Source organism: Mauremys reevesii, linkage group 13 (assembly GCF_016161935.1).
Source record: "Mauremys reevesii isolate NIE-2019 linkage group 13, ASM1616193v1, whole genome shotgun sequence".
NCBI classification, from domain to species: Eukaryota; Metazoa; Chordata; order Testudines; family Geoemydidae; genus Mauremys; species Mauremys reevesii.
Genome location: NC_052635.1, coordinates 5,262,412 through 5,286,113, shown reverse-complemented (window position 1 = coordinate 5,286,113; position 23,702 = coordinate 5,262,412). Strand labels below are relative to the sequence as shown.

General features: G+C 53.0%; 2 protein-coding genes across 2 annotated transcripts; both read left to right on the top strand.

Annotated features, from left to right (window-relative positions):
- Positions 1-13,875: 13,875 nt before the first annotated feature.
- LOC120380891 (leukocyte immunoglobulin-like receptor subfamily A member 3) lies at positions 13,876-16,906 on the top strand. Its single transcript, XM_039498784.1, has 3 exons — positions 13,876-14,035; positions 14,863-14,901; positions 16,560-16,906. The coding sequence occupies exons 1-3, from the start codon at positions 14,005-14,007 to the stop codon at positions 16,904-16,906; spliced, it is 417 nt and encodes a 138-aa protein (XP_039354718.1). The 5' UTR covers positions 13,876-14,004.
- Positions 16,907-17,460: 554 nt separating this feature from the next.
- On the top strand, positions 17,461-22,446 carry LOC120380890 (immunoglobulin superfamily member 1-like). The gene is made up of 4 exons (XM_039498783.1): positions 17,461-17,503; positions 19,657-19,944; positions 20,580-21,128; positions 22,424-22,446. Exons 1-4 carry the CDS (start codon positions 17,461-17,463, stop codon positions 22,444-22,446), a joined length of 903 nt encoding a protein of 300 aa, XP_039354717.1.
- Positions 22,447-23,702: the final 1,256 nt, after the last annotated feature.

The window sequence follows — 23,702 nt, the reverse complement described above, 5'->3', positions numbered from 1 at the left end:
TCCTTTGATGGGGGGGCCACTGGCTCTTCAGCCAGGTATTTCTCATTCTGGATTCTCCCTCATTTCCCCTCCCCCTGTGATCTCCTGTCTCCCAATCCTAGTCCCCCCCCCCTCGGCAACCCCCACACTCTCCCTGCACCCCCCACACCCGCTCTATCTCCCAGGGAAGCGTGTGACCCTCAGGTGCTCAGCTCCAGGGGGCGCCAAGCTGCAGGGATACAGGTTCTATGGGGAACAGGAGAGGCTGATCCATGACGAGGTCCCGGCCCCAGATGGGGGCTGTGATGGGTTGGATCACAGAAACCCCCTTTGGGGCTGCCAACTGATGCGCTTCTGCCGCTGCTTTCCCTGCCCTCCCAGCTTGGGACTTCAGTGCCCTGCCTGGTTTGAGACAGACCCGCTAGCCTGCTGCAAACCCAGACCCAGGTCTGAACCACGGCCCTTAACAGCTGCAGGCTTGACTGAAAACAGCTTAAGGAGTGTTCCTGTCTCCAGCACTCAGATGCCCAACTCCCAATGGGATCCAAACCCCAAATAAATCCATTTTACCCTGTATAAAGCTTAACTCATAAATTGTTCACCCTCTGTAACACTGATAGAGAGAGATATGCACGGCTGTTTGCCCCGCCCCCGCACACCCTGGCATTAATACACACTCTGGGTTAATTAATAAGTAAAAAGTGATTTTATTAAATACAGAAAGTAGGATTGAAGTGGTTCCAAGTAGTAACAGTCAGAACAAAGTGAATTACCAAGCAAAATAAAATAGAACACACAAGTCTAAGCCTAGAACAGTAACACAACTGAGTACAGATAAGATCTCACCCTCAGAGATGTTTCTGTCACAGACTGGACACCTTCCTAGTCTGGGCACAATCCTTTCCCCTGGTACAGCCCTTGTTCCAGCTCAGGGGGTAGCCAGGGGATTTCTCATGATGGCTGCGCCATTGGTTCTGTTCCACCCACTTATCTATCTTTTGCATAAGGCGGGAATCCTTTGTCCCCCTGGGTTCCCACCCCTCCTTCTCAATGGAAAAGCACCAGCTTAAAGCTGGATTCCAGTTCAGGTGACACGATCACATGTCACTGTAAGACTTCATTACCCACTTGCCAGCACACACGGATACAGGAAGACTTTCAGGTAAAACAGAGCCATCTGCAGTCAATTGTCCTGGTTAATGGGAGCCATCAAGGTTCCAAACCACCATTAATGGCCCACACTTTGCATAATTACAATAGGCCCTCAGAGTTATATTTTATATTTCTAGTTTCAGATACACCCATCCACCTGGTTCCCTCTGCCCCCCCAAGTGCACGGCAAGGCTCCCCCTAGCCATAGGGCAGCAGGCTGTTGTGCCCCCTGCAGTTCAGCAGCTCCCACCCCCAGCAGGAGCCACTTTCTCTGATGGATCCTCTCTTTGTGCGCCCCTTCCTGGCAAGAGTGCTGCCTAGTGGTTAGACTGGGATCTGCTCCACACTCAGCTGCATTACAGCCACCCCATAGAATTGGGACAACGCCCCGATCTCCTGATCTCCCGGGTTCAGCACTGAGAGCTCTGTGGCTGGATGCTGAGAGTGAGGGATTTTTCTTCTCCTTTTCAGCCCCCCTGGCAGCCCCGTCCCTCTCCCTGAGCCCCCCGCACCCCATATACCTCCCCAGGGAGTCTGTCATGCTCACGTGCTCCACTCCAGGGGGGGCACTGGTGGCTGCAAGATTCCAGTTCTCCAGGGATGGGGGACGGAAGATCTCATCCGGAAGCACTGATGCCCACACCCTGAGCATCACGGGGCCAGAGGACTCCGGCTTGTAAACCTGTGCATACTGGATACACCCATCCAGGCAGAAGATCCAGTCCCCGGGCAGCCGCCCCGTCTCCATCGCTGTCACAGGTGAGCTCCATGTGCCACCTCCGACTCCTGGGACATGTGTTATGGGGAGATCCCCTCTCCAGCAGGACGCCAGTTCCTACAGCTCCTCGGGGGGCGGATATTGACCCCCATACAGCCCCCTGGGGAGCCCCAGTGATTTGAAACTGAGCATCTCAGCCAGCCAGTAAAACAGAAGGTTTATTAGACAACAGGAACACAGTCCCAAGCAGGGCTTGTAGGTACAACCAGGACCCTTCAGTCAGGTCCCTCTGGGGGGCCAGGATCTTAGATACCAGACTTGGGGTTCCCTGCCTCTTCCCAGCCAACCCAAAACTGAAACTAAAAACCCCTCCAGCAGACTCTCTCCCTCCTTCTCTCCCCCTCTCCCTATGTCCAGTTTCCCGGGCAAAGGTGTTGACTCCCACCACCCCCCTTCCTGGCTCAGGTTACAGGCTCAGGTCCTGTCCCGCACCTAAAGTCGTCCCCTGCTCTCCCATCCCCCATGCAGACAGCCCCAGTAAAACTAGACGACATTTCCAGGTCAGTTTGCCCTGCTCCCTACTGCGTCACATCTCTCCCGCCTCCGAGACTGAACTGAGCAGGGTCACTCTGCCCAGTGACCTGGGGAAGTTCAGGGCCCCCTCTCCGGGACAACATGTCCGCTATCAGGTTGGCGCTTCCCTTCACGTGGACCACGTCCGTGTCATAGTCCTGCAGGAGCAGGCTCCACCTCAGGAGCTTGGCGTTGGCTCCTTTCATCTGGTGCAGCCAGGTCAGGGGAGAGTGGTCGGTGTACACGGTGAAGTGGCGCCCAAACAGATATGGCTCCAGTTTCTTAAAGGCCCACACCATGGCCAGACATTCCTTCTCGATGGCCGCGTAGTTCTGCTCCCGGGGTAGCAACTTCTTGCTCAGGTACACGATGGGTTGTCTCTCCCCCTTTTCATCCTCCTGCATCAACACCGCCCCCAGTCCTGTGTCTGAGGCGTCAGTGAACACCAGAAAGGGCTTGTCAAAATCTGGGTTTGCCAGAACTGGGCCACTGACCAGAGCCTCCTTCAGCGCCCGGAGAGCCTGCTGGCACTCCTCGGTCCAGACCACCTTGTCTGGCTTCCCCTTCCTTCACAGCTCAGTGATGGGGGCGGCTATGGCACTAAAGTGGGGCATGAACCTTCGATAGTACCCCGCCATCCCGATAAAGGCTTGGACCTGCTTTTTGGTTTGGAGAGCGAGTGAGCTCTGATCACCTCCACCTTTTTCGATAGTCCACACAGAACCAGATCGACCTGTCCTTCTTGGGGACCAGCACCACTGACGAGGCCCAAGAGCTGGAAGAGGGCTGGATCACCCCAAAGCCAGCATGTCCCTGACCTCTCTTTCCAGGTCTCGGGCAGTTTTCCCTGTAACTCAGAAAAGGGAGCATCTTATAGGAGGATGTGACCCGGTCTCCACCTGGTGGACAGTCAGATTAGTGCATCCAGGCTGGCTGGAAAACAGCTGTTGGTACAGATGCAGCACCCCTCTGATCTCAGCTTGCTGGGTAGGTGTTAGCCGATCAGAAAGGAGTATTGCTTCCACGGGGGAACCAGCTTTTGTCCCAGGGACTAGATCTACTAAAGGGTCATCTCCCTGCTCCTCCCAATGTTCATAAACGGCCAACACCACATTCCCCCTGTCATAGTATGGCTTCATCATATTCACATGGTACCCAGCAGTGGTGCGCCCGGTTCGACAGCTCCACCACATAGTTTACCTCATTCAGCTGCTTGACAACCTTGAAAGGACCTTCCAAGGTAGCCTGTAGTTTGTTTTTCCTCACGGGGATGAGAACCATCACCTGATCCCCAGTGGCGTAGGAGCGGACCCATGCCATGTGGTCATACCAGGCTTTCTGCTTCCTCTGGGCTCGGGCCATATTCTCCCTGGCCAGGCCCATGAGCTCAGCCAGTCTCTCTCGGAAGGTCAGGACATACTCCACCACCGACTCTCCATCAGAAGTGGCCTTCCCCTCCCATTCACCTCTCATCAGGTCTAGAGGCCCCTTCACCCACCTGCCGTATAACAGTTCGAAAGGCGAAAACCCGCTAGACTCCTGGGGTATTTCGCTGTACGAAAACAGGAGGTGAGGTAAGTACTTGTCCCAGTCCTGCGGGTGCTGGTTCATAAAGGTTTTCAGCATCATCTTTAGCGTCCCGTTGAACCTCTCCACCAGCCTGTTGGACTGGGGGTGATACGCTGAGGCCCAGGTGTGCCGGACCCCACATTTCTCCCAAAAGCACTGGAGCAGGGCTGACATGAAGTTGGACCCTTAGTCTGTCAAGACTTCCTTGGGGAATCCCACTCGGCTGAAAATGGTCAGCAGCGCATCCGCCACAGTGTCTGCTTCAATGGAAGCTAAGGGCACTGCCCCGGATTAGCGGGTGGCGAAATCCACCACCACCAGAATGTATTTCTTCCCCAACCGGGTCGTCTTACTGAGCGGTCCCACTATGTCCATAGCCACCTTCTGGAAAGGTTCCTCTATGATGGGTAAAGGCCTCAAAGCTGCTTTCCCCTTCTCCCGGGCCTCCCTCACCCTCTGACAGGGGTCACAGTATCGGCAGTACTGTTGGACCGTAGTAAAGTCCCCAGGCCAGTAAAAGTTCTGTAGCAGCCTCTGCCTGGTGCGCCGGATTCCCTGGTGCCCTGCGAGAGGGATGTCATGGGCCAGGTACAATAGCCTGTGGCAAAACCTCTGGGGGACCACCAGCTGCCTCCTGCTTCCCCATGACTCCATTTTCCCTAGGGGAGCCCATTCTCGGTATAGGAATCCCTACTCCCACAGGAATCTCTCCTGGCAACCTCTCCCCATGGTCTGTACCGCACTGAGGTCAGCCAAGTCCCTTAGCTTTTGCAAGGAGGGATCTTTCTGCAACTCAGCCTGAAACTCAGCAGCTGGGGAAGGGATAGGGACCGGCTCCCTCTCGCTGGCTGGGTCTGAAGCTGCAGCCGCCCTGAGCCGTGTCCCTGGGCAATCCCTCCCCTCCAGGGTAGGGCCCTGCGCCTTGGGCAAGGTACCTTCCCCGAGGTCAGGGCATAATGCCCCTTGTTGGCTTTGGCTACGGGTCACGACCAGGGCACCCTGGGGTTGCCTGCCCACAGTGCCCAGCCCTACAGGTCCCCCCCCCATTAACACGTCAGTGGGCAAATGGTGGTGCACTTCCTTGGGGCCCTCCTTGGCCCCCCCATTTCAAGTGTACCCTCACCACAGGCACCTTGAATGGGGTCCCGCCCACGCCCGTCAGGGTCAGGTAGGTGTTGGGCATCACCCGATCTGGAGCTACCACCTCAGGCTAGACCAGCATCACCTCAGCACCCGTGTCCCAGTATCCATTGACCTTCCTCCCATCCACCTCCAGGGGAACAGGGCACTCAAGCCGCAGGGACAGCCCCGCTCCCACCCTGTAAACCAAGAACTTTGAGTCCGGGGCATCCAACCCCCCTAGAGGAGCTGGCCAGGGGCCCTTCTCTCTTCTGAGCAGTTGATAAGCTGCCAGCCCCCCTTGGCTGGGAAGCCTGCCCCTCGTCTGGCTGGGTCTGTACCAAGTTAACCTTCCGTGGGTTCGGTCTGCTCAGTCTGTCCTTGAGTTTGGGGCACTGGGACCGTATGTGGCCTCTCTGGCCACAGTACCCAGCCTATGTCCCACGGGTCCCCTTGAGCTGGTCGGTTGTCCCTGACGCTGGGCGTTCCCCTTGGGTGGGGGCTCTCCTGATTCCCCTTTTGGGTGGTCTCAGGGTGACTCTCTCTCTGCGTCGCGACGGGCCTGTTCCTTTGGGGCTCCTCCCTGCCACCCCCCGACCGGCTCTTCACAAACTCATCGGCCAGCCGCCCTGCATGTCGCAGGTTCTCTGGCTTTTGGTCCCTCAACCACAGCCTCAGGTCGGATGGGCACCGCTCATACAGCTGCTCCAGTACCAGCAGTTTAACCAGGTCCCCCTTCGTCTGGGCCCCATCTGCCCACTTGCTGGCGTACCCCTCCATGCAGACGGCTAGTTGCAGATAGGAGACCTCAGGGGTTTTATCCTGACTCTGGAACCTCTCCCGGTACATCTCAGGAGTCAGCCCAAACTCGCGCAGCAGGGCCTTTTTCAACAGTTCGTAGTTCCCTTTCTCCGCCCTTTCCAGTTGGCGGTACAGTGCCACGGCCTTGGGGTCCAGTAAGGGGGTGAGAACCCGGAGCCTGTCCGCAGGATCTACCTGGTGCAGCTCGCAGGCTGTCTCAAAGGCATCCAGGAAGTCATCCATGTCCTCCCCCTCCTTACGCTGGGCCAGGATGCACTTATCAAAGCTCCACGCAGTCCTGGGTCCCCCCTCACTCACCGCAGCCGGGGCCTGCTGCCCCCCAGCCTCACCAGGTTCAGCTCATGCTGACGCTGTCGTTCTTCATGCTCCCTCTGTCTCTCTTTCCCCTCCAGTTCATGCTGTCTCTGTTTTTCGTGATCCTCCAGCTCTCTCAGTTTTATCTCTCTCTCCCATTTCATCTTCTTCCGCTCCACGGATGCCAAGCGTCCCCGGGACGATCCCCTGCTGGCCAGGGGTGTCATGGTGCCCTTGGTAGTCGTTGGGCTCCTCCCCGCCCTTCCCCTAGGCATAGGAATGGGGGGTCTCGGGAAGCCCTCAGCAGCCGGCTGACCACTCCCAGCGGGGACAGACACTGGTGCCTGCGCTGCATCTGCCAGGCTGCTTCCCTCAGAGACAGGGATCAGTTCATTCGAGCGATCTCCCTCCTCCAGCTGGGCAATCAGCTGGTCTTTGGTGAGCCTCCCTCTGCGCAGCCCCCTCTGCTTGCACAGCTCCACCGGGTCACTCTTAAGGCACTTGGCATCTACCTTCCTGCTGGCCGCTCGCAGGCCAGGGTGCTCACCGCTCCCCACGGGTTCCAGGGAGACCCCTAGTGTGCCAGTCCTTGAAGTCACCACCTCTCTGCCAGGGTTGAGTGGCAGACTCCTCCGCCCCTGAGACCGCTCGCGGTGATCCCCCAGGGGACCCTGTTACTGCAAAGCCTTCTCTCTAGTCACACACTCCTAGGGGTTAATCGCCCCCTGAAACCATCTCTCTCTGAATCTTCAGCACACCTGGTCCCCGTCAATCCCCGTTCGTTTTACTGCTCCCCAGTCACTTACTGCAGGAAGCGCTGGCCACGAGGTGCAGTAGATCCCACCGCTACCACCAGTGTCACGGAGTGTGGGGGAGTCTGGGCCCTCCAACCCCCACTTCATGCAATTCACCGTGACTCTCAGCCAGCCAGTAAAACAGAAGGTTTATTAGACAACAGGAACACAGTCCCAAGCAGGGCTTGTAGGTACAACCAGGAATCCTCAGTCAGGTCCCTCTGGGGGGCAAGGATCTTAGACCCCAGACTTGGGGTTCCCTGCCTCTTCCCCTAGCCAGCCCAAAACTGAAACTAAAATCCCCTCCAGCAGGCTCTCTTCGTTTGTCCAGCTTCCCAGGAAAAGGTATTGACTCCCCCCACTCCCCTCCTGGCTCAGGTTACAGGCTCAGGTCCTGTCCCGCACCTAAAGTCACCCCCTGCTCTCCCATCCCCCATGCAGACAGCCCAAGTAAAACTAGACGACATTCCCAGGTCAGTCTGCCCCGCTCCCTACTGCGTCACACCAGGTCTGAACCATGTCCCACAAACTGCAGGCTTAACTGAAAGCAGCTCACAGAAGTGTTCCTGTCTCTAACACTCAGATACCCAACTCCCAAGGGGTCCAAAACCCAAAGAATTGTTTTACCCTGTATAAAGCTTATACAGGGTCAATTCATAAATTGTTCATCCTCTATAACACTGATAAAGCCATATTCACAGCTGTTTGTCCCCACCCCCAAGGTATTATTTAACCCACATACTCTGGGTTAAATAATAAGTAAAAAGTGATTTTATTAAATACAAAAAGTAGGATTTGAGTGGTTCCAAGTAGTAACAGAGAGAACAAAGTGAATCACCAAGCAAAACAAAATAAAACACGCAAGTCTATGCCTAATACAGTAAGAAAACCGAATACAGATAAAACCTCATCATCAGAGGAGTTCCAGTAAGCTTCCTTTACAGATTAGTCTTCTTCTAGTCTGGGTCCAGCGAACACTCACACCCCCTGTAGTTACTGTCCTTTGTTCCAGTTTCTTTCAGGTATCCTTGGCGGTGGAGAGGCTCTCTTGAGCCAGCTGAAGACAAAATGGAGGACTCCCAGGGGTGTAAATAGATTTTCTCTTATGGGTGGAAACTCCTCCCTCCCCCTGTGTAGAATCCAGCTGCAAGATGGAGTTTTGGAGTTACATGGGCAAGTCATATGTCCATGCATGACTCAGAACTTACAGGTAGCCGCCATGGTTCACATGCTACCTTGAATGTCCTCAAGTAGACTTATGTGGATTGGAGCCTTCCAAGATCCATTGTCTGTTAAGTGTTTCTTGATTGGGCACTTAACTTGCACATTCCTTTCTCAAGAAGCTGACCAAACGCTTCACTAAGACTACTTAGAAATCAAGCAGATGTAAGCAGAGTCAGGATGAGCCCCACCCTGACATCTGGTGGTAAATTATGGGGAGTGCGGAAAGTGTTGCATTGGTATTTCGGTTATTTGCATGGGCACTCCCACCCCACTTAGCATACCGCAAAGCAGCATGGGATGGTTATTTTCGCAGCTGTGGGAGCCCCAATTTCGTTGTTATTGGGGCAGGAGGAATGAAATGTTGTCACCCTGATTGGGTAAATGGGGAACTACAAATTTGTCTTGTGATGGGGGGTTTCATTGTCAGCTGGATAGCGCTTGCTAGATGGGGCACATGGGTTCCAAAACCCATGGGAAAGAGAGAGGCTGGGGACAGAGATCTGTACTTGGTGGTGCAGGCTCTTTGTGTGAGCCAGAAGCACCAGCTCCACCTGTGCCTCTCTCCACTGTGGAATGTCAGAGTTAATTTTTGATTCCCTTAAGAGTCTAAATGCAGGTTACTGAGCTGAATTCACTGGTACTGGGGCTCCCCAACTAAGAGCTGGAATCACTGAAGAGCTGGACTTGCTGAGCTGAGAGCACTGAGTACTGTGCTAATGAGTGGGGGAGCCTGAAGCCATACCGTGGAGCAGAGCAGCTGGCAGAGCAGAGTGGAGCCAAGCAGCTCGTGAGGATGGCTGGAGTGGCTCACAGAACAGCTGGTGGACCAGAGCAGCTGGCAGAGCGGAGCAGCCCACAGAGCAAGCGGAGCTGAGCTGTTTGCGGAGATGACTAGCGGAAGCAGAACCCCACAAAGAGGCAGGGCAGTTGGCTCCGAAACCACGTAAGGTGCCCCTTTTCTACCCAGGCTGGGGAGGGGGACCTCTGCAGAGAGACTCTTGAGCTCTGGGGCTGCACTGACCCGGGACAGAGACTTTTGGATTGTGGGACTTTTGGGACTGTGGGTGATTTGGGGGTTGCTGGACTCAAGGGCCCCGAGAGAAGGACATGGCCCAATTTGCTGGAGTGGGTCTTTGCTCACGGTTTGACCTATGAACTCTAGCTGAGGTATTTTCCCAGTTTAATGCTTGTTGTTTGTCATGTAATTAAACCTTTTCTGCTACACCAAGACTCTGTGCTTGCGAGAGGGGAAGTATTGCCTCTTCGAGGTGCCCAGGGGTGAGTGTAAGATTTTCCCAGGTCACTGGGTGGGGGCTCAAGCTGGTTTTGCATTATGTTGTGGGGAAGGGACCCCTATGTATTGAACCCGGCCCTTGCTGCTATCGTTTCAGCCCGGCAGAAGGGTTACACAAGTAAACAGCCAATATTCATACCTTCAAATACAAAAATGACACATGCATACAAATAGGATGAATAGATTCAGTAGATCATAACCTTTACAGAGATATCTTATACGGCATATGTAGCATAAAAGATATTTCAGTTATGTCATATAAACATTGATAAGCATATTTCCATAAAGCCTTATGGGCTGCAACGTCACAAAGTGTCCATTACGGGACACTAAGCAGCACCCAGCCGCCCCGTAACCAGCCCACCGACCAGAATTCGACCCAATCGGACCCAGCCCTTGAGAGACTGAACTATGTGAGCCAGGCTCAGCAGAGGCAGGTGCCGGGCACTGATTGAGTGAGATACACAAGAGGAGCAGGGAAGAGCCTACAGCCTTAGGAAGTACGACACAGAATGGCCTGGAGACGAGGGCGCTTTGTACATGCAGATCTGGGCACGCGTTGAGGGACGTTGTCTGGTTCCAAGTGCCAGCCTCTGAACTAATAAACAGGGACAAGTTTTTAAAGTGCTTGTACACAAATACCAGAAGTCTAAATAATAAGATGGGTGAACTAGAGTGCCTTGTGATAAAGGAGGATATTGATATAATAGGCATCACAGAAACCTGGTGGACTGAGACCAATCAATGGGACACAATCATTCAGGGGTACAAAATATATCGGAAGGACAGAACAGGCCGTGCAGGGGGAGGAGTGGCACTATATGTTAAAGAAAGTGTAGATTCAAATGAAGTAAAAATCTTAAGCGAATCCACAGGTTCCATAGAGTCTCTATGGATAGAAATTTCATGCTCTAGTAAAAATATAACAGTAGGGATCTATTATCGACCACCTGACCAGGACAGTAATAGTGATGATGAAATGCTAAGGGAAATTAGAAAGGCTATCAAAATTAAGAACCCAATAATAGTGGGGGATTTCAATTATCCCCATATTGACTGGGAACATTTCACTTCAGGACGAAATGCAGAGATAAAATTTCTCGATACTTTAAATGACTGCTTCATGGAGCAGCTGGTATGGGAACCCACATAGAGGCGCCTCGAAGAGGCGACTCTAGATTTAATCCTGAGTGGAGCGCAGGAGCTGGTCCAAGAGGTAACTATAGCAGGACCGCTTGGAAATAGTGACCATAATACAATAGCATTCAACATCCCTGTGGTGGGAAGAACATCTCAACTGCCCAACACTGTGGCCTTTAATTTCAAAAGGGGAAACTATACAAAAATGAGGAGGTTAGTTAGACAAAAGTTAAAAGGTACAGTGACTAAAGTGAAATCCCTGCAAGTTGTGTGGGCCCTTTTTAAATACACCATAATAGAGACCCAACTTCAATGTATACCCCAAATTAAGAAAAACAGTAAAAGAACTAAAAAAGAGCCACCGTGGCTTAACAACCATGTAAAAGAAGCAGTGAGAGATAAAAAGACTTCCTTTAAAAAGTGGAAGTCAAATCCCAGTGAGGCAAATAGAAAGGAGCACAAACACTGCCAACTTAAGTGCAAGAGTGTAATAAGAAAAGCCAAAGAGGAGTTTGAAGAACGGCTAGCCAAAAACTCCAAAGGTAATAACAAAATGTTTTTAAGTACATCAGAAGCAGGAAGCCTGCTAAACAACCAGTGGGGCCTCTTGACGATGAAAATACAAAAGGAGCGCTTAAAGATGATAAAGTCATTGCGGAGAAACTAAATGGATTCTTTGCTTCAGTCTTCACGGCTGAGGATGTTAGGGAGATTCCCAAACCTGAGCTGGCTTTTGTAGGTGACAAATCTGAGGAACTGTCACAGATTGAAGTGTCACTAGAGGAGGTTTTGGAATGAATTGATAAACTCAACATTAAGAAGTCACCGGGACCAGATGGCATTCACCCAAGAGTTCTGAAAGAACTCAAATGTGAAGTTGCGGAACTATTAACCAAGGTTTGTAACCTGTCCTTTAAATCGGCTTCGGTACCCAATGACTGGAAGTTAGCTAATGTAATGCCAATATTTTAAAAGGGCTCTAGGGGTGATCCTGGCAATTACAGACCGGTAAGTCTAACGTCGGTACCGGACAAATTAGTTGAAACAATAGTAAAGAATAAAATTGTCAGACACATAGAAAAACATAAACTCTTGAGCAATAGTCAACATGGTTTCTGTAAAGGGAAATCGTGTCTTACTAATCTATTAGAGTTCTTTGAAGGGGTCAACAAACATGTGGACAAGGGGGATCCGGTGGACATAGTGTACTTAGATTTCCAGAAAACCTTTGACAAGGTCCCTCACCAAAGGCTCTTACGTAAATTAAGCTGTCATGGGATAAAAGGAAAGGTCCTTTCATGGATTGAGAACTGGTTAGAGGACAGGGAACAAAGGGTAGGAATTAATGGTAAATTCTCAGAATGGAGAGGGGTAACTAGTGGTGTTCCCCAAGGGTCAGTCCTAGGACCAATCCTATTCAATTTCTTCATAAATGATCTGGAGAAAGGGGTAAACAGTGAGGTGGCAAAGTTTGCAGATGACACTAAACTACTCAAGATAGTTAAGACCAAAGCAGATTGTGAAGAACTTCAAAAAGATCTCACAAAACTAAGTGATTGGGCAACAAAATGGCAAATGAAATTTAATGTGGATAAATGTAAAGTAATGCACATTGGAAAAAATAACCCCAACTATACATACAACATGAAGGGGGCTAATTTAGCTACAACGAGTCAGGAAAAAGATCTTGGAGTTACTGTGGATAGTTCTCTGAAGATGTCCACGCAGTGTGCAGAGGCGGTCAAAAAAGCAAACAGGATGTTAGGAATCATTAAAATGGGGCTAGAGACTAAGACGGAGAATATCTTATTGCCCTTATATCGATCCATGGGAGGCCCCCAGCTCGAATACGGTGTACAGATGTGGTCTCCTCACCTCAAAAAGATATTCTAGCACTAGAAAGGTTCAGAAAAGAGCAACTAAAATGATTAGGGGTTTAGAGAGGGCCCCACATGAGGAAAGATTAACGAGGCGAGGACTCTTCAGTTTGGAAAAGAGGAGACTAAGGGGGGACATGATAGACGTATATAAAATCATGAGTGATGTTGAGAAAGTGGATAAGGAAAAGTTATTTACTTATTCCCATAATACAAGAACTAGGGGTCACCAAATGAAATTAATAGGCAGCAGGTTTAAAACAAATAAAAGGAAGTTCTTCTTCACGCAGCGCACAGTCAACTTGTGGAACTCCTTACCTGAGGAGGTTGTGAAGGCTAGGACTATAACAATGTTTAAAAGGGGACTGGATAAATTCATGGTGGCTAAGTCCATAAATGGCTATTAGCCAGGATGGGTAAGAATGGTGTCCCTAGCCTCTATTTGTCAGAGGATGGAGATGGATGGCAGGAGAGAGATCACTTGATCATTGCCTGTTAGGTTCACTCCCTCAGGGGCACCTGGCATTGGCCACTGTCGGTAGACAGATACTGGGCTAGATGGACCTTTGGTCTGACCCGGTACGGCCTTTCTTATGTTCTTATGTTCTAACTGCCCAGAAAACCCACCAATAGAGACACGACAGCAGGGAAAACACACTCCCCTTTGGGATTTAGTTCAGTCTTAAACCAGTGCAGGGCTTCTGCCAACAGACCCACTGATACCTATCCTGGTCTCCTCCATTGGCCTGAGCTGCCATAGCTCCTTCCCCAGGGCTGCAGTTCCTCTGCGGTCCACCGAGGGCAGCATGACACAGTCACACAAATAAAAGCCTGGCAGTCAGAAACACCACCCTTAAAGGGGAGGTATCCAGGCGCATTAGGGTTAGGGATGTGGGAGAGGTGGCAGTGCCGAGGGAGGCAAAAGTGCAGAGATGCAGACTGGGTTGAGGTGAGAGAGTGGTGAGGGTCGACCTCCCACAGGAGCCACCCAAACCTCCCCACCCCAAGTGCAAGACACACTGCTACGACCTGCCTTCTGCGAGCCGGAACTGCTTCTGAGATCTGCGCCTGTGTTTGCGTGTCGGATCGGTGCCTCATCAGCCCCACAGGGGTTCTCCAAGGGGTTCTAGAGTGGGGTCTAGGGGCTTGGGGGGGACTGAAAGCCCCGTGTGAGCAGCAGGGGCCAACTTGGGGTTCCAGTTGCAAGGGATGTCCGGGAATCGACCCCACAGCCCGGTTGCAGCCGGCTCCCCTTGCCTCCTCATTTCCTGTGAATACAGAGGTGCTGCTGAACACCCAACCACGCAGGGGCCGTCTCCCTCGGCTGGGGGGGCATGGCTGGGGGCTGTCACTGCACTTCCTGTGTTTGTCACTTTTCTGAGCGAAGCAGAGACGGGGCCGGTGGCTGAGCTGAGAACCCAGCTCCCACCCCAGAGCGACCGGCTCCACATGCCGCTAACTCACCTTCTGCCAGTGCTGGGTAAGTGGCCTCCCTCGGCCCCCATCCCTCTGTGTGTCTGTCCAGAGATCCCCCAACCCCATCCCTCCATTCCTCTCCAGCCCCATCCCCTCCCAGGAGCTCTGAGCCCACAATGGTCCTCACTCAGTTGGGGAGCGTGGCCTATTGGTCACGGCCACAACCTCTTACTGCCAAGGAGGGTGCAGGGAGGGCCCCACCATTCCACCAGGCTCCAACCAGGGCCCTTTGGCCTACCAGTGGTCTGCCAACCAAAGCTGCTTAAGGCTGTCCTCCCTGGGCCAATTCCTCTCATCCCCAAATGGGTACGTTTAGTCCAAGCCTTTCCCATGGTGGGGAATTCCAAACCAAATAAGTAAGAGGGGGTTACCCATGTCCAAGCTTCACAGGCGGAGGGGCCAGGCAGGGATACTTCCCTCTGTGATTGTCTCTGTGGGGGCAGGAGGGAGGTCCTCCCATCCCTCAGGGAGGGCCCCTTTGGGCAGTTGTGTCAGAGCCTTAGGCTTCCCTCTTCTCTGCACTACTGGAGCCGAGGGCTGCATGTCTGCTCACCTTTTAATGCCTCCAGATGGAGCATTGGGGGTCCCCACGGGCAAGATGTCTCCTCTGGAATCCAGCAGCAGCGTCACTTGAGATTCCTGGCCAGGGTGACCCCTGGCTCATGACAACCGTTTCTCCTTCCTCCCAAGATCAGCAGTACCCCACCTCCAGAGTTCTTCCTGCCCCACACTAGCCCCCCATAATGTCGTCCCCCCTTAACGATCTCTCTTCCTCTTCCATTCCCATGTCCCCTCTCCGGGGGCTCTGACCTGTTCTCCTCTCCCACACAGCCTGTCTCCTGACTGTCCCACAGCTGGTCTCACCTGCAGGTAACCATCCTCCTGCCTCCCCGCGATGCTACCTCCGGGGTGGGGGAGGGTCTTGGTCTGGGGGGAGCCTCCCCTCTAGCACACAGCGGGGGTTGCAAGTGTGACGCAGAGGGAGGCCTGTTGCACTTCCCTGTGATCAGATGGATGGCAGCTCAGACCCAGCCTCCTGTGGACGGGGACTGGAGACCATCCCTGCCTGAGGCCTGGTTGGTGAGATGAGTTTGTGGGGTCTCGGTTCCCAGCGAGACAGGGGCTCGCCACGCTCACTGACTGCTCCCTGCACTGACGGCCTCAACAGAGGACTTGGCATTGTGTGGGGAAGGGTTTGGGGGGTCCCAAGAAGCCCCCTTCACAGCATCTGTCTCTCCTTTCAGCTGCAGTGCCTCGGCTCCCCCCCCCCCACACACAATCTCCACTGGCCACAGACGTTTGGAGACACGGGGTGGGGGGAGCGAGGGGGGTTGGGATTTGCCAGTGAGATGGGCTGACTGAGATACAGGTCTGGGGGTCCCTGCTGGGTCTAACCTGGCCAGACTCCAGCACTGGCTGTCTGTAAACCCTCTGCAATTACAGATACCAGCCCCCAGCCCTGTCACTGACTGCGACCCCACGGGGCCCCCTCCCGCACTGGGGGATCTCTGACCCTCGGCCCCACGGCGCCTGCCAGTGCACTCAGCACGACCCTCTGCCCAGCCCCAGGGTGCTGCAGGCTGGGTTGTCCAGCTGGACGTGCTGGGCCCACCGAGCTGGGCAGATGGATCTGTCCGCACAGGGCCGGGCCATGTCCGTAGCTGTCCCGGGTGCAGGGGGTACTTGAGAGGAACGGGCCATGGAACCTGGGCTCTCCTCTCACCCGACGAGTGTCCCTGCAGCGCAGGGGACGGCACATTCTGTGGGACCCTTTGGGGGCACATGCCCGGGCTGCCCGCAGAGCTGCCAGGCGCTGCAGAGCCGATACCTTCAAGCAGCAATTGAAAACCAGGCTGCAAAGCCCACCCAGTCGTGGAGGAAACCCCTCCCCCTGCTCACATCCGGCTGCACTTCTCACCTTCCTCCCTCAGCCGGCAGCTGCAGTTCAGCACAGACGCTGCCTCCTCTGGGCCCTGGGAGCCACCCAGCTCAGGAGAGGGAAAGGGAGCTGGTGCACATGGGCAACACGTGAACCACCCATTCGGGGGGGCTAGTCCCCAGCCCACCCCTTCCATCCACCTTCCCTGCCAGAGCCCCCCCCCACCCCCCACCCCACCCTTCCCTGCCCCAGTCGCCCCAAGTCCCGGCCTGGGTTCGGGCCACGGGGGAAGAGCAGGGAACCATGAGGGGGCCTCGGGGTGGAGCGTAGGCAGGGCCACGCCTGGCTGTTTGGGGAGCCTGAGCCTCCCCTGGCCTGTGAGACCCACCTCCCGTGCTGGAGGGGCTCAGAGAGCCAACATGGATCACGCATGGGGATCGGCCTATGTCAGAAAAACTGCAGTTGTGCCCTGAGGGCCATGCTGGGCTCTCTGCTCCTGTGTCCACGCCATGGCACGGGGAATTCGGAGCTAACGGCAGCGCTCAGAGCTTCACGGGGGCCCCTCATTGATGGGTGGGATGGAGCAACCTAAATGGAGAAGTCCCGTCACCACCATCTCCCTGGTTTTCCTTCTCTTCCACCTCCACAGGATTTCCAGACGTGGCTCCCCGGGCCCCGACACTGTCTGTGAACCCCCACAGACCTGCCTACCTCTCCGGGGAATCCCTGAGCCTTACCTGCTCCGCGCCCGGAGCGGACCAGGTGGTGCAATTCCAGCTGTGGAAGGACGAGGCGGCACAGTCCCCCATGGACAGCCACAGGCAGCGAGTTCACAGCTTCCCTCTGTCACAGCTCAGGGTGCAGGACTCCGGGACATACACCTGTGTGTACCTCGTACAGCAATCCAAAGGACAGCGCCAATCCTGGAGGAGTAACCCCATCTCCATCTCTGTCTATGGTACTGTCAGCACCTGCTCTGGGGCTGCGGCTGTGTGAGCAGGTTATTAAAGATTGAGGCGGGAGGAGGAGAGCAGTTTCCTTTTCTTCAAGGCAGGCATGGTCTGGGAAGCCAAGCCCCCCGGTGTGACAATATTCTGCCCAGCAGGTGTCAGGCAAGGAGATGCCACCTTCAATGGGTTATCAGCGTGTGGGGGGATGTTTCCACTGGGTTACTGGGGAGTGTGATTTACCGGTGGTTTATCACAGGATATTTCATAGATGGGGAGCTCAGTCCTGGGCCAGCAGATGGGAGGAGAGTCTAATGTATGTTCCCATGCTGGGGTCTCGCTACCACCTATTCCCTGCACCCCCACTCCATGGGGAATCCCCTGCTGCACTGACCCTCTGTCACTATTCCAGACCCCCCCACCCAAGCAAGAGCCATCTCCTCCACCCAGCATTGTCCAGCCCCCTTGCCAGGCCTCCACCTCTCCCTGAATCCTCCTACCCTGTCTACACATCACCCTCACCCGTTCAGCTCCCGGCAGCCTCAGGGTACAGATTCCCCACCCAAAGCAGGGAGCGGATCTGGGAAGGGGACCCCAAGCCACATGGGGGATGCCTGTTTGGAACAGGTGGTGGACGTGGGGACCGGTAGGGTGTACAGCTGCAGGTACTGGTGAAGGGAACTTGGGCGAGACGTCCTGCCCCGACAGAGCAGCGCCATGCGGATGTCAGTGACAGGGGAGTTCCTGTGTCCATCACTGGGGATTTCACTGGGCTGCCAAAACTTTTGGCAACCATGTGATCGCCAGCAATTCCTTGGTAAACACGGCATCAGTATCTGTCGGTTTTCCATCCAGCAGAGGAAGAGGGTGAGACTCAAACCCAGCAATCCGCTGTTCTTCAGCCTTTCTCGGGGCCCGCGTCTCACGGCCACACAAACAGAGCTGGTACACGCACGGCTCTGCAGATCTGCAGCGTTGTAGAGAGCTAAATAGTCCCTGTTGTTAAAAGAGGGGGACAAGGAGATCCAGGGAATTATAGAGCAGCCGACCCAGCTTCAATACCTAGAAAGATACTGGAGCAAATTATTAAACAATCAGTTTGTCAGCATCTGGAGAATAATAGGGTGATGAGAAAGAACCAGCAAGAACAAATCACGCCAAACCAACCTCATTTCCTCCTTTGATAGCACTAGAGACCTAGGGCATAGAGGGGAAACTGGAGACGTGTTGAACCTCGATCTGAGTCAGGCCTTTGACACAGGGCCACGTGCCATTCTCACAAGCAAGGTGGGGAAATGTGGTCTAGATGAAATTACTGTAAGGTGGTTGCACACCTGGTTGAACGAGCATACTCAGAGAGTGGCTGTCAACGCTTTGCTGTCAGACCGGGAGGGCGTATCTAGCGGGGTCCCACAGGGTCCTGGGTCCGGTACCATTCAATATTTTCATTAATGACTTCAATAACGGAGTAGCGAGTATGCTGGTAACATCTGTAGATGACACCAAGCTGGGAGGGGTTGCAAGCACTTTGGAGGGCAGGTGTAAAATTCAAAATGACCTTGACAAATTGGAGACTTGGTCTGAATTCAACAAGATGAAAGTCAATGAAGACAAGTGCAAAGTACTTCACTTAGGAAGGAAAAATCAAATGTGCAACTACAAACTGGAGAACAACCGGCTAGGTGGCAGCACTGCTGAGGAGGATCGGGTAGCCTGTTGAATATCGGGTAGGACAGTGGGTAGCCTGTTGAATATGTGTCAACAATCTAATGCAGCTGCACAAATGGCTAATATGATTCTGAAGTGTATGAACAGGCGTGTTGTGGGTGAGACACGGAGAGTCATCGTCCCATCCTACTCGGCACTGCTGAGGTCTCAGCTGGAGAACTGTGTCCAGACCTGGGCCCTGCACGTTAGGAAAGATGTGGACAAATGGGGAGCATCCAGAGAAGAGGAACAAGAACAATCACAGATTTAACAAACCTGACCTACGAGGATAGGTGAAAAAACCTGGGCATGTTTTACTCTGAGGGGAGACCTGATAACAACCTTCAGACAAGTGAAGGGCTGTTACGGAGGACAGGGATCGATGGTTCTCCATGTGCACCGAAGGCAGGACAAGGAGTGATGGGCCTCACCTGCAGCAAGGGAGATTGAGGTTACATATGAGGACAAACTTTCTAGCTCTAAGGGGAGTTGAGCTTTAAAGGGCGGTTGTGGAATCTCCATCACTGGAGGTTTCCAAGACCAGGCAGGACAAACCCTGTCAGGGCTGGTCTGGGTTTACTTGGCCCGGCCTCAGCACAGGGGGCTGGACGAGATGCCCTCTCGGGTCCCTTCCAGCCTGATGTTTCGATGATGCTCAATGCCCAAAACATGCCATGGCTGCTGCTCTGAGTGTCCGTATCTCTCACAGCCACACACACATTCAACTGCAACCATATGTGGTTTCATTGCTCTGTCTCTCTGTATATTATTCTGGTGTCCCAGGCCCCTCTCTCCCCACAAAACATTTCTCCCTGGCTAAAGGGGATCGGCGCCATGGGAAGCCCTTTTGAGGGGTGGCTGGCTGAACCATAACCGGAGACATGAGGGTGAATCTGGAAACTTACACTGGGTGATTCACAGACTCTTCGATTTCCAGGCCAGAGGCTCAGGCTACTCTGCTCTCTCGTAGGCCGGAGAACGTCCTGTCCTAGGAATGGGACTCAGGGAGGGCTCTCCGGAGCTTGGGGAGAGGGCATGGGGATGCGTATGAGACTCTCATTCAACGTTTCCCATTGAACCTGTGTTTTTCAGACCGTCCCGCAGCCCCGGCCCTGTCTGTGAGCCCTTGGCACCCCGTGTATCTCCCTGGAGAAGCTGTTACCCTCCAGTGCATGGCTCCCCCTGGAGCTCACCCAGTTACAGGATTCCAGCTCTCCAGGGTTGGTGGAAGGAACCTCTCGTCTGGAAGCAGTGACGCCCACACCCTGAGCATCACGGGGCTCGGTGATGCTGGGTCCTTCACCTGCCTGTACTGGATATGCCCATCCAGCCGGTGTATCCAATCCTGGGAGAGCCGCCCCATCTCCATCAGTGTAACAGGTGAGCTCTGCGCTGACTCTCACACGTTTCCCCCTCGGGTGTAGGGATATTTTATTCGTCTGTCTTGCAGTCATGGATGCGGATTTGCTCTTGGTCTTGTTCTTTTGCTGCTGTGTTTGAGTTTGATTCACTTTCTATTCTAGTCACTCAGTTTTCCTCATCGAACTGGCAGCATTTCTCTCCTATTCTGTGGAATTTTTCCTTCACTTATCTCCCTTGAAGTCTCTCGTCCAATCGGATTGGGACCAACGTGGCTGCCCATCTGCCGTCAATATGGCAGTCCAATATGGACGCCCAACTCCCAACAACATGGCCACTCAAATACCAACAACATGGCAGCCTAACTTCAAGCAACATTGCTGCCTGATGAATCCAGAATGAGTGCCCAAGTGTCTACAACACGTCTGCCCCATATGGCCTCCATAGGCAGCTTGACTGGGATGATCAGCTACCAACACATGACAAAAACAAGAATGCTCCACTTTGTTGATCTCTTTGACTGTAGATACCTTAGTCAGCCTGGCCTCAAGGCCGAGGAAACTGCCATGGGTCAGTGGGACTTTAGAGAAGGTGGGTGAGATGGGAATTTAACTATCAAAGCCCCTGCTGACTCCTCCCCATTGGGCTCCCCTCAGATCCACCTTCCCGGCCAGTGCTGAGCGTAGATCCCCAGTCAGGAGCGGTGAGAGAAGGGCTTCCCCTGCTCGTCACCTGCATGGCCCCCGGTGACACTGGCGATCGGAGGTTTCACTTCTACAAGGATGGAGACGAGCTCGTTCCTGGGGACGTTGAGTCTGAGATCAGCACCACAGAGCCCAGCACCAGCTCTGCGAACGTCTCAGTGCTCAGCATCCCCCGGGCCAGTCCCAACAACACCGGGGTATTCACCTGCGGGTACGAGGAGAATGTGAGTGGAAGGTGGGTCCCATCCCCCAGGAGCCGGGCCGTGAACGTCACCGTGAACATCACAGAGACAGGTGAGTTTCCCTGTCCAGAGAGCGTCTGCCCAGCTCCGGTAGATAGAGCATCACTTTTGGTTCCTGACCAGGCCCTTGTCACCTTTTCTCTTCTCTCACAAGCAGCCTTGGCCCAACCTAGGAACATGCTGCTGGCATGTGGGATCCTCGTGGCTCTGGGCATGGTTCTGGCTGCCCTCTTCTGGTACTGCAGGAGAAACAAGAGAGGTACGTCAGGGAATTATAGGCACCGGACACTCCCAGAGCTCTAGTTATTTGAGTCTCCCTTGAATCCCAAAACTAAGCCAAAACCTGCATGTCTCCTTCTCTGCACCCTGGTGAGTTGTTCCTTAACTGGCCACATGGGTGGTGTTGAGTGACATTATCAGAGCTGAGTTAGCTGCCCCTGTGGGGCTCCCGGACCCCTCACCAGCTCCAGCAAAGGAGAGACTGGGATGGGGAATGGGATCGGCGTGGGAGCAGAAGACTCTACCAAGCCCCTGTAATATTCCCAGCTCACAAGGAGCAGGCAAGCCCCTGCTGAAATGTCTAGGGTTCCCTCCAGCACAGGACTGGTGGGTCATCAGCATGTGAACATGTGGTGGAAATGGCAAAGCACCTGTAATAAGAAATGCTCATAGTCCTGCTAAAATAAAAGGACCTTCTCTTGTTCACCATAATACTGTAATGCCATGAGCAGCTCCCAAGACTTCAGTAGTGAGTCTATGGGGAACCAATGTAAACACCGATGTCAGACGATGTTCTGTACCTCGAAATGAGAACCACTTGAGGGGCAGGTCAATGAAAACCTGTACACTCTATCAAGCATGTATTAGTGAAAATAACAATGAATATACGTTGCCAATCAATGGGCTGTAACCTGTGCATTCCAGTGGAAGGGTGGGGGGGGGGGGGTATCTGTTGTTTTCTGCAACATTTTATGCAATCAAAAATAGGCCCTTTTAGCCCCCATTTTATAATTGGGAAACTGAGGCACAAAGCAAGGACATGCTTTTAGCTTTTATGACTCACCCAAGGTCCCACAGGAACTCCATCGTAGAGTCAGGAATTGAACCTTTGTCTCCCAAGTTAAATGACAATTCCACAACCCCTGGAGTATGCTTTTTTCTAAAGAGGGTCTCAAGCAACTTGTTATGACTAAAAATAGTTTTCAATGATTTACAGGAATAGGGGATATGGTCTGGGTTCAGATCAAGTGTTAGGCTTTAAGGGTGAGACTAGGTATTAGGCTTGTTAGGGGTTATGATTAAGGTTGGGGGAAAGGTTATGGACAGGGTTAAGGCTATGGGTATAATAAAGGCAAGGAGTTAGGATTAAAGTCAGGAATGAAGACTAGGGTTAGATGTTAGGGTTAAGATTAGACTTTATTATTAGGATAAAGGTTAATATTGGATTTTAGGGTTACAATTAGATTTAGATCTTCAGTTTAGGTTCATAGATTCATCAGTTCCAAGACTGGAAGAGACCCCTGATAATCTAATCTGACCCCCTGCATAACACAGGCCAGAGAACTTCCACCAAATAACCCCTAGAGCAGAGCTTTTAGAAAAACATCCCTGTGATTGGTTGGATCACAGAAACCCCCTTGGGAGCTGCCAACTGATGTGCCAAGACTACCTCTGCTCCTGTTTTCCCTGCCAGCTCAGGACTCCAGCACCCTGGCTTGCTGAGCCAGACACTCCCATCTGCGCCAACAAAACTGCAGGTTTACCTGAAAACAGCTCACAGAAGTGTGCTTGAGGATAAGGTTATGGTTAGGGTAAAGGTTAGGGGCTAGTGTTAAACTCAGGTGATAGGACTACATATAGATAGCAGCAGTGGGGTTTAGGTTAGCTTTTATGACTATGATAAAGGTTTATGTTTGATCAAAGGGTTACGGTTAGTTTGAAATGTAAGTGTTAGGATAAAATTCCCTACAGAAAGGAGCAGCTGTTACATTTAGAGCTAAGAATAAGATTAGAAATTAGAGCCAACTGCTAAGATTAATGTTAAGAAAAGCTGACAGGACTAAATTTCAGTATTAGAGTTAATGTGGAAGTCCTGGGTTCGGGTTAAGTTTAGGGAATGAGGGAAAAGATTTCAAAAACTTCAATGGTCTCCTAACTTCGTGGATCTATGTTTAGTCAGTTAACCAAAAGTGAACCAATGAAATCTGTGCCCCCACGGCCCCCCCGTCAGGCAGTTGTCTCACCACGCTCTGTCCATCTGCGGTTTAGTTCCGGAGCCTTCGCAATATCTGATGGGATCTGAGCCCGGGGGAGGCGATGGGAAACTGGCCTCCAGGAGGTGCAACAAGGAATTGAAACCCAGCAGTGTCGGAGTGGAGCTACCGGAAGAGGTAATAGGGATCTCTTAACAACAGAGTTTCAAACACGTCCACACTCCAGAGCCTCCTTGAGCCTGCAAATTCCTTGCAGATAAAATAGTCAGGGGGCGGGGGGGGGAGTGAGAGAAACTGAACCACACATTAGCTCCATCAACCTGCCATTCCTGCTGGGGTCATAACCATGGGGGTTAAAATGTGCAAAATTCCACAGCTCCATCAGTTCCCTTCTATTCCACCCTCACCATAGTCACATTGAGCAGCACTTTGGGACAGGAAGTGAAGGAGAATCCCATATCCAATAAACACTGCAGGTGGGGCTCAGAGAGGCAGGATGGATCAGCTGATTTGGGGATGTGCTCAGGACACCTGGGTTCCAGCCCCAGCTAGTGGGGGGAGTTCCAAGGGAACATCAATGAGTGGGGGAGGCCATTCTGTGTCTCATTAACTCCCCTTGC

What these genes read in the sequence shown, in the direction of transcription:
- LOC120380890 (XM_039498783.1), top strand. Translation starts at nt 17,461, where the DNA reads ATGGGGGATGCCTGTTTGGAACAGGTGGTGGACGTGGGGACCG. An exon ending in CATCTCCATCAGTGTAACAG is followed by an intron (nt 19,945 to 20,579) that starts GTGAGCTCTGCG and finishes GGCTCCCCTCAG; the next exon opens with ATCCACCTTCCCGGCCAGTG. An exon ending in CTGCAGGAGAAACAAGAGAG is followed by an intron (nt 21,129 to 22,423) that starts GTACGTCAGGGA and finishes TGCATAACACAG; the next exon opens with GCCAGAGAACTTCCACCAAA.
- LOC120380891 (XM_039498784.1), top strand. Translation starts at nt 14,005, where the DNA reads ATGCCGCTAACTCACCTTCTGCCAGTGCTGG. An exon ending in TCACCTTCTGCCAGTGCTGG is followed by an intron (nt 14,036 to 14,862) that starts GTAAGTGGCCTC and finishes TCTCCCACACAG; the next exon opens with CCTGTCTCCTGACTGTCCCA. An exon ending in ACAGCTGGTCTCACCTGCAG is followed by an intron (nt 14,902 to 16,559) that starts GTAACCATCCTC and finishes CCACCTCCACAG; the next exon opens with GATTTCCAGACGTGGCTCCC.